Source organism: Suricata suricatta, chromosome 17 (genome assembly GCF_006229205.1).
Source record: "Suricata suricatta isolate VVHF042 chromosome 17, meerkat_22Aug2017_6uvM2_HiC, whole genome shotgun sequence".
Taxonomy (NCBI): domain Eukaryota; kingdom Metazoa; phylum Chordata; class Mammalia; order Carnivora; family Herpestidae; genus Suricata; species Suricata suricatta.
In genome coordinates this window covers 56279108-56288472 of record NC_043716.1, presented here as the reverse complement: position 1 = coordinate 56288472, position 9365 = coordinate 56279108, and the positions used below count along the sequence as shown (strand labels likewise).

The following is a 9365-nucleotide window of genomic DNA, read 5'->3' as shown; positions in this document are numbered from 1 at the left end:
CGCCTCATTGTTCTTTATCTCTTTTCATTTCTGAACCGCCTGGGAGCCGGCCTCAGACCTTCCACCCTTTACTCCTCCACGTTTCAGTGTGTGTTTCCTTGTCTCCCGGAACCGCAGTGCAGTGGTCAAGGCCAGGCCGTTTATCGTGAATAGGACACATTCATCTGAGCCACCGTCTGTGTTTTAATGACGGCTGTCCCAACAAGGACTTTACCCAGGACCACGTACGTCACTGAGTTGCCGTAACGTCAGGTAGTGTGTGGCCACGGCCCCTGTCTTACCCTCACCACTCAGGGCATCACCTGGAGGTGCGGAGGGTTTTACAGAAAGCGGCCCAGCACGAAGGCCCCGAGCTGACGCCCCTGCGTGCCAGCCGGCAGAGGCAGGTGGGCACACGCACGCCTTTCCTCGCGGCAGGACGCGGAAGTGGTCCGTTTCTGTTCGGTCCCAGACGCCCTCTGTGGCTCTGTGGCGAGGCTTCAGGCACACAGTAGGTACTTACTGTGTGCCTGTGATTGTTGGGGTGCGGGGCGTGAGTGAGCCTCTGCAGGTGGACGGCAGCCTTGTGCACACAGGTCTGCTGCCCGCCTGTGCGTGCGTGGCTGCGTGTGACGGTGCCAGCCGCGCTGGGCACCTTCGCAGCTGCGGGCTCCGGACTGTCCCCGCCAGGGGTGTCTGGAGGCCGAGGCGGACAGTAAGTAGCTGCCTCAGCTCTTGGACTTGACCTGATCCTGATTCTGAGCCAGGGACTTACTCTCTTCAGATAGTCTTGTGAGTGCTCCCTTCTTGTTCCAGAAATATGCAAAGGCGCTGGGGTTTGGGGGTCGGGGGCAGGGCATCTGGGCTTGCTGAGATGCCCGCAGTCCTGCTCTCGGGGTCCCTCAGGGACACTCAGCCTGGCGGGGGCCCTGGGGCTCCTGGCCCGGCCCAGAGGTCTCTCTCTGTCCCCCCCCCCCCCGCACCCCTCCAGAAATAGCTGCCCCCTCGTCTCCGGGGCTTTTACAATTTTACAAGAGACGAGAGCCAGGAGACCACCCAGCTTCCCCCCCAAACGGCTTGAAGCGGGGCCTGCCCTCCGGGCAGCAGCTCCTCACTTCCGGTGGGGGTGGGGGGACCATGCCCGAGAGGAGCCCAGGAAAACCAGTGTGTCAGTGAGCTGCCCCGCCTTCAGGAGGGGTGGGGGTTGGGGGGAGGGGAGGTGGGGGAGGGGCGAGGCTCAGGGCTGGATTTTCATGAGGAGCAGGCAGCACACAGCCCAGCAGGGTGAGATGCCGGAGCCCCCTCCCCAAACTCTTCCTCCAACACTGTCCTTCCTGCCCCGAATAAGGGAGCCTGTCACCCTAAACCGCCTGCAGGCCGCCCCCTCCCGTAAACCAACCCAGGCCCCGCCCGTGTAAATGGAGCCGAAGAGCCTCCATGAAAGAATGATGAGGCAACCCAGCCTGGGCCTGTGTTCAGGACCCCGCAGGAGGCCGGCCCTGGGTGCCTGCCACGCTGGACCCCCTGGGAGCAGATGCTGGGCTGGGAGCATGAGAATCAGGGCCTTGAGCCAGGCCCAGCAGCCTCAAGGCCAGCGGGGTAGTCCTCGCTTCTTCTGGGGGCAACGGGACCAGAAGGGGGCTGGCCCGAGTGGCCTGGCCCAGAGGGCACAGTGTCCGGGGCAGAGTGGGCCAGGAACTCTAACAAGAGCAGCAGCGGGCCCGGGGCTGAGGCAGGGGCACTGGGGGGCGGGTGGGGCCCGGGGGGTTCCTGGAAGGCGTTCCCAGAGACTCACTACCCTTCGGGGAGCGCACAGATGGCCTTGCTCGAGCAAGGGGCTGAGACCCGGGGAGGGACAGGGGACAGATGTGGCCTGTGAAGTTCCCCCCGTTGGGTAGGGCTTCCTCGGTCTCCGTCCTGGGCCATTTCCCAGTTTCCAGGGCTCCAGGCCAGCCAAAGTGAGGACCCACCCCTCCCCCAGCTGCACGCACACAGGGCCTGTGCCAGCTCACGCCACCAGCATCAGCATTGCCCGGGCACCCAGCCTGGCACACGCGCCAGTCGCCATGGCAGCAAACAGTGCGCTGGCAGGAGCCCAGGCTGGCCTCTCGCATCCAAGGCCAATGGTCTAGAGACGTAGGACTGAAAGTCATTTCCCTGGCGGCCCCGGGAGGGGCTGACTGGGGTGGGGGAGGGAGCCCTCCACCCCATCCCCCCAGCATCCCAGGGAAGGGACAGCGTCCTGAGACCTCCAGGGTCCGTGCCAGGGGCTTCAAGGCCCTCGCTGCTCCTGGCCCCAGCTGGACCTCACTAAGAGGGGCTGGCGGCTGAGGATCTGCTCTTCTGCTAGGAGCTCAGAGCCGAGGCAGCCCCCGCCTTGCTGGCCCAGCTTGCGAAGCAGGGTCCGCCCAGCCGTGTCCATCTCCAGCGGGCCGCTCCCTGAGGTGGGGTGCCGGGTGCTCACACAGACAGCCCCTCGGTACCCATGATGGAAAGGTACCTCCTCGGGTGAAACATGCTTTCAGGTGGTTCATCAGTCAGGCTGACACCTGTCCAGGGGTCGCAGATGACAGTCCAGGGCAATGGACACACACAGGGGGCACCCCCCCCCCAGCCCCCCGGAGGGCAGGTTCAGAGGTAAGTGGGGTCAGGTGACTTTGGAGGCCCCTGAGGGCATCCTGGACAGGCCCCAGACCTGTGTGCCCCCAGAAGGCAGCAGGCTGTGTGGATACCCCTGGGCAGGGGGCATGGCCACAGGATGGCCTGCATTTCCCGGAGGAGTGCTCCCTGTTGCCTGGCACGGTTGGGTGCTCCAGCCCCCCACGGGCTCTTACCCAGATTCTCAAGCAGACTCCCATGTGCTGGCCCGGCTCACTCTGCCCCACCCGTCCGTCCGAGTGCACCTTCACACACATACACACACACACACACACACACACACACACACACACACACACACACACGCTGGCACGCACACTGCCTCATCCGCCTGCGGGGTCTCAGTGCATCACACAAGATCCAGACCTTCCCTCACCTCCATTCCCCGCGGGCCGGAGCCTCAGCGGGGATCCAGAAAGGAACCCCGAGCCCTGGCAGGCACCTGGGCTCCAGCTTTGGGGCTGAGTGGGGGGTGGGGTGGGGTGAGGAGGTGGAGGGTAGGTCCAAGGAGGCCTGGGCTGTGAGGCCCACCTCTCAGAATCCCCGTTGGGGCCTGAAAGGGCACCTCTGCCCTCAAACCCGGGGTCAGTGCTGGGCAGCCTCACCCCATGCCCACCTCGGGCTGTAGGGTCTGAGAACTGAGAGGCCACAGACACTTCTGGCTCCGCCACCAAGAGGCCTCCTGGAGCCAGGCCCACTCAGCGCCTGGCAGCTGGCCTGCCTCCCACTGGGCACGGGACGCCATAAGCGCTCTGCCAGCACCGCCAGCACTAATGAGGCCTTCATGCTAAGTGGGCATCCGGGCTCTTCCGAGCTGGGAACTGGGGAAAGCACAGGCACAGCTCCCCGCAGGCCCCCCACGAACAGGTGAACTGAACAGTGCTAGGGGACACGTGTCCCACAGGTGTTCCCGGAGCCCTGGGAGGTGGGGCAGAGGGAGATCCAGCGAGAAATGGATGTGGACAGCACATGGCTTGCAGCCCCCGCCACGAACGTTTCCTTGGCATCGAGGCTAGGCCCGGGCGCCTGGGGGTTTGGAAGGATTTTATGCAGGTGCTATCTCAGGGTGGGAGGGCGGTATTTCCCTCTGCCAGTGGGTGCCTGGCACACAGCCCAGCCAGGCACACAGTCGGTGCCCCATCAATGCATGTGGGGCGCGAGGTGGGCGATGCTAGCCCCCAGGGAGGGCCGTGACCAGCCTCACTTGGGCAGCCCCTGGCGTGCGTGGAGCCGTTGTGGGGTTTGTGCCCGGCTCTGGCTCCCGGAACCCCACTCTGGCCCCAGGGAAGGGACGCGTACCTTGTCCCCCCAAGTCTGCATCAGGGAACAGGGCCCACACAGGCCCAGCCCCAGGCCCTTCCCCGCAGCATGGGGCCCATCGTGGCCTCCAGAGGGTTGAAGGGCTGCTGCCTAGAGCATCCAGGGCCCATGAGGCTGAGCCTGGAGGGGCCCGTTCCCTGGGGAGGCCTGAGGGTCACAGGCTGCAGGAGGAAGAGGACACCAAGGCGGGCTCGGCTGGGCAGCTCTGGTTCCACTACTTGGCTCCCAGCCCCTGAGGCAGGTGCAGGAGACAGACAGGCAGGGTGTGGCTGAGCGGGCCACTGCAGGTCCCCAGCAATGGCCCCCTTGTGCTCAGGGGGAGGGAGTGTAGCCGGTGGTCCCAGCGGCTGGGGCTGGGAGATGCTGGGGTGGAGGTGGGGGCGGCTCCGGCCTGCTGGCCACATCCGACTGCTGAGAGGGCTTTGGCCCCCACAACCCCTGGTCCAGACCCTACAAAGCCCTCGCAGTCAGACCAGTTGGCCCAGTAACACAAACAACAGTTTAGGAGTCACCTGTGGACAGAAGGGAGAGACTGGACTCCTTGTGGTGCCTACAGCATGGTGGGTGGGGGTGGGGGGGCGGCGGCTCGAGGCCTGGTCCTCTGACCCTGGGTCCGACGGCTCACAGCCTCTGGGACACCATCTGCTCCATGCTCACCCTCCCGTGTCACCTTCCCTCCGTGTGGCCCTTGAGGCGGGTGTCACTCTCTGTCACACTACTGCCATCTTGGCTTACCAGGTGCCTGGGCCCCGCACCGCCAGGTGGCCCCGCACCGCCCAGGTGGCCTCTCCACACTGCCTGCACCCTGCCTTGGGCCTGGACGCCGCAAGGGCCAGGATGGGGGTGCTGAGGTGTACCCGGCCACTCGCTGGCACAGACGCCCCCGCCTGCCACTCGCCAGCCTGGGCCACCCTGGGAGAGGTATCGGGCCCGGGGCTGCAGGCTGCCCGAGTGGGGGGCCTTGCGGGCTCCTGGCACCAGGAATCGGAGAAGGGTAACTGGATCTGGCCGAGGATCCGGAGGCTGCTGGGGGCGGAGGGCTGCGATCGGGTTGCGGCCCCGCAGCGGCTTTCCATCGGGCGGCTCTTTCTGCGTCGGGAAGGAGCCGGGCTGGGCGGGCGGGTCTGTGCAGTGGGTCTGGGGGCCCCGAGGTGGGGGACACGTGGGAGAGAGGCCAAGAGGCCCAGGGGCCAAGGGGCGGGGCACAGGGCCTGAGCCGTGGGCCTGGGCGGCCAGCCAGTGACAACCCGGAGGTGGGCGGCCCTCGGCGGGCGGAGCTCTCCAGCCGTGCAGGCCCCGGGGCTCCGGCCTGCCGGTGTAGCCCCGGAGTGGCTGAAATCCAAGCTGGTGTAACAAAAGGCAGCCGCAGTCCCTAAGCCGGCACAGCTCTGATCCGCCTCCCACCCGCCCTCCGCTGCCCGCGGGCCATGTAAGAACTGCCCAGGGCCCCGCAGCCGCAGCCGCTGGTAGAGGGCGGCGGGTCCATGACGCGGTCTGGCCTCTGGGGGACCTCGGGGGCTGTGAGCGCGCAGAGAGAGCCTCCAGGACCCCTTGCGGGGCTGCGGGCCGGCCCCGAAGATGCCCACCAACGGCCTGCACCAGGTGCTGAAGATCCAGTTTGGCCTCCTCAATGACACCGACCGCTACCTGACAGCTGAGAGCTTCGGCTTCAAGGTCAATGCCTCGGCCCCCAGCCTCAAGCGGAAGCAGATGTGGGTGCTGGAGCCTGACCCGGGGCAGGGCGCCGCCGTGCTGTTCCGCAGCAGCCACCTGGGCCGCTACCTGTCCGCCCAGGAGGACGGGCGTGTGGCCTGCGAGGCCGAGCGGCCGGGTCGTGACTGCCGCTTCCTGGTCCTGCCGCAGCCCGACGGGCGCTGGGTGCTGCGCTCAGAGCCCCACGGCCGCTTCTTCGGCGGCACCGAGGACCAGCTGTCCTGCTTCGCCACGGCCATCTCCCCCACTGAGCTGTGGACCGTGCACCTGGCCATCCACCCGCAGGCGCACCTGCTGAGCGTGAGCCGGAGGCGCTACGTGCACCTGTGTCTGCGGGAGGACGAACTGGCGGCCGACAGCAACACGCCGTGGGGTGTGGACGCGCTCATCACCCTCACCTTCCAGAACAGGCGGTACGGCCTCCGGGCCTGCGACGGCCGCTACCTGCGCAGCGACGGCCGCCTCGTCCGGGAGCCCGAGGCCCGAGCCCGCTACACGCTAGAGTTCAAGGCGGGCAAGCTGGCCTTCAAGGACTGCGACGGCCGCTACCTGGCGCCCGCGGGCCCCGCTGCCACGCTTCGGGCAGGCCGGAGCACTGGGCCCGGCAAGGACGAGCTCTTCGACCTGGAGGAGAGTCACCCGCAGGTGGTGCTGGTGGCCGCCAACCACCGCTACCTGTCCGTGCGGCAAGGTAACGCGGGCCAGCCGCGCGGACCTCGGTGTGGGGGCTCACGCGGGGGGGTGGCACCGTGTCCGTGTGGGTGGTGATAAGTGGGGGGCAGCGGACGGGGCAGGGGGTGCGCCTTGGGCACACGTGTGGGGGCCGCTGGCTTCAGAGCCAGAAGGAGGGGGTCCCTTTCAGGACCACTGAGCCCTGGGCGTGCTGGGCAGCGGCTGATTGGGGGATGGGCAGTGCCCCGTAGGAGGCGGACAAGGCCCAGGCCGGCTGCTGCGAGGGACAGGGGGCTGGCCCCACACTCCCCACCCTGTCCTCTTCTACCCCATTTTCTAAACTTTACAGGAAATTGGGGAGGGAGCTGAGGACAGGGTCAGGAGCCACCACGAGGGCGGAGGGCAGGGCTCCAGTGCCCACACCAGCCAGACCTCACCAGTGGGGATCCTCCACCACCCAGGAGTGGAGTGAGAGGGGACTTTGGGGTCCCTCCAGTCTGGTGGCCTCCCCCCAGGGCCTGGGCTTCCTGGTGGAAGGCACGGTGTCAGGCCAGTGGGTGTAGCCTGGTTTTCTGTGAATCCTAGATCTTGGTCACCTGCCTCGTGTGCCCAGTGGGCCTTTCCACATGTGATCACACACCTACGAGGTGAACACGGGCAATTCCCACTTCTTTGAAAAGCCTCTGAGGTTCCAGAGTGGCCCCTAGCTGGGCCCGGGCCAGCAGTCATGGCCCTCTCTGGGCGTGTGGACCCTGACCTGGCCCCTGGTCCCACCAGCAGAGGCCCAGCCACAAGCCCCTGGTTCGGGGGACAGCCCCGCTGTAGGTGTGGGGGCCCCGCCTGTAGTCAGGGTTCCCAAGGCCAGTCCTCCGTGGGGACGGCATCCAGCAAACCCTTCCTGCGCGCCCGTCTGGACTGTGGCCAAGTCCTGAGGTGCAGTGGAGGCTGGTCAGCCTTGTCCTTCCCAGCACAGCCCCCCTGGGGCGGCCGCGTGGCCCTGGCCTGCGATGCGGCCCCTGCGGCTGGAGTGTCAGTAAAATGCAGGCGACGGTGTGAAGGGCTTCCTCTGCGGGGTCAGAGGGGGCGTTGGCCGCTCCGCTGGCGAGTTAAGACCGTGGTGGCGCTGGAGGCGGTGACAGAGACAGTCTGGTGGTGGCGGTGAGGGGTGGTGCCGTCTGGACCACGCTCCTGTCTCTGGACCGCCCTGCACCTGCCTGGCCCTTTCACGGGGGTCCCCGGCTGAGGGCGCAATCTGTCCTCCGCTGCCAAAGCCAGGCGCCCACCATCACCCGATCGCTCCCTTTGCAAAAAGCCTGAGGGCATATAACCTGCGCCCCCCCCCGCCCCGCCCCCCGCAGATGTTCAGAGTGGACCTGGCAACCAGTGGTTTGGGGAAGCAGGATGCGGCCCATCAGTCCTGGGGGGTGCAGGCGGTGCCCCGGGCTCCATGGCAGCAAGGCTGCGCGCTCTACTGAGTGCCGGCGCCTGCACCCCAATGACACTGCTGCCTGGGCAGCCCCGAACCCGTCTTCTTCGGGTGTCTGGGAGCACCCGGCTGGCCTGCTTCCTCACCCACTATCTCCTTTGTCCCCATCGGCCAGTCTGCTTGTGTCTGCTGCAGCCACTGCTGCCTTCAGGGACACAGACTGTCCCAAATGGCTCAAGGACGTGAAGTATCTCAATGAGCAGAAGTCTGGAGGCTCCGGGGTCGTGGGGTCCCAGGCCGGACACCACTGCCGGCTCAGTGGTGTCATCAAAGCCCTTTGCTCTCTTCTCCTCGTGGGGCCGCTCTCCTGGGACAGCGCTGATCTCGGGCTGGTGCCCTCGTGGAGATGCCAAGGGGCCGGCCTCAGAGGTGGTGACAGCGTGCGGCCCGGGCCTCCCTCCTCCCGTGGCACCTGCCACAGCTCTCTCATCTCCTCAGTCTGCCTCAGTGTCACCTCCTCCAGGAGCCATCCCCGGCCAAGGCCCACAGCACCCACGGGCACTGGACCCTTTGTCGTTGGTTCTGGTAGTGCTGACAGCGGGGAGAGCGGCAGGGGCTCACTTAGTTCAGCACTGCTGATGGCACGGTGGGGACGGCGCTGACCCGCGTGGGGGGACAGACCCTGATCTGAGAGGCCTTGGAGGAACAGCCTTGCGAGCTGGCCAAGAACCCCAGGTCTCACCCTCTCTAGCACAGGCTCTGCCTCATGCCTGCCCTACCTTCCTGGGGACAGGCTTGGCAGGATCTGGCCCGACCCTCAGGCCCCCATTCCCTCTGGCTCCACCAGCTGGACGCGCTGGAAGCCAGCCCCGTCCGGCAGCTCTGTGATGTGTCACACCCCTGGAAACAGGGGCGTGGTTCATGGGAAGATGCTAGGGAGGCTCCGGGGCCTGCCCTCTGACCCCACCCCGGCATGAATGTCCCGTGTCCCCGTCCAGGAACCCGGGGGAGGTGAGAGGGGGTCCAGCCTCTGCCTGGTGCCCAGGAGTGGACCCCACTGTGCCCACCCAGTGGCTTAGGAGGGAGTTATAAATAGAGGCTGGTGTAAGTCCTGGGTCGAGAGGGCCCCGCAAGCAGATTACCCGCTGATTAGCAGAGGCAGATTTGCGGGCACAGAGAGGCCCGGCTTCTGGGGCTGTGGTAGGACCCAGGCCAAGGACCTTCAGGGAACCGCACGTAGGAGATCTGCACTGAGCCCATGTGCCTCCGAGAAGTGCCTCCCAAACCTTAACTCCGAAGGGTTCTCGGTGAGAGCCCCTCTGCCTCCAGGGTTGCCCCCGACTCTGCTCTTCCCCATCTCTCTGCTCCCCGGCCCCCACCCAGGGAGAGGCGTGAGGGGCTTCCCATGTCCTCCCTCCAGGGGTCAACGTCTCCGCCAGCCAAGACGAAGAACTGCATCATGAGACCTTCCTGATGCAAGTTGACCAGGAGACAAAGAAGTGCACCTTCTATTCCAGCACCGGGGGCTACTGGACCCTGGTCGCCCACGGGGGCATCCAGGCCACCGCCGCACAAGTGTGAGTGCATCCCCACCGCC

The 9365-nt window shown here is 66.5% G+C and overlaps 1 protein-coding gene across 1 annotated transcript in view; it reads left to right on the top strand.

Moving 5' to 3' along the window:
• Window positions 1-5290: 5290 nt before the first annotated feature.
• Window positions 5291-9365, top strand: part of FSCN2 (fascin actin-bundling protein 2, retinal) — a 7821-nt gene continuing 3746 nt past the window's right edge. Inside the window, exons 1-2 of the mRNA XM_029927111.1 lie at window positions 5291-6361; window positions 9189-9345. Coding sequence (XP_029782971.1) covers window positions 5536-6361; window positions 9189-9345 — 983 coding nt within the window. The 5' untranslated portion in view covers window positions 5291-5535. The remainder of the gene's footprint in view (window positions 6362-9188; window positions 9346-9365) is intronic.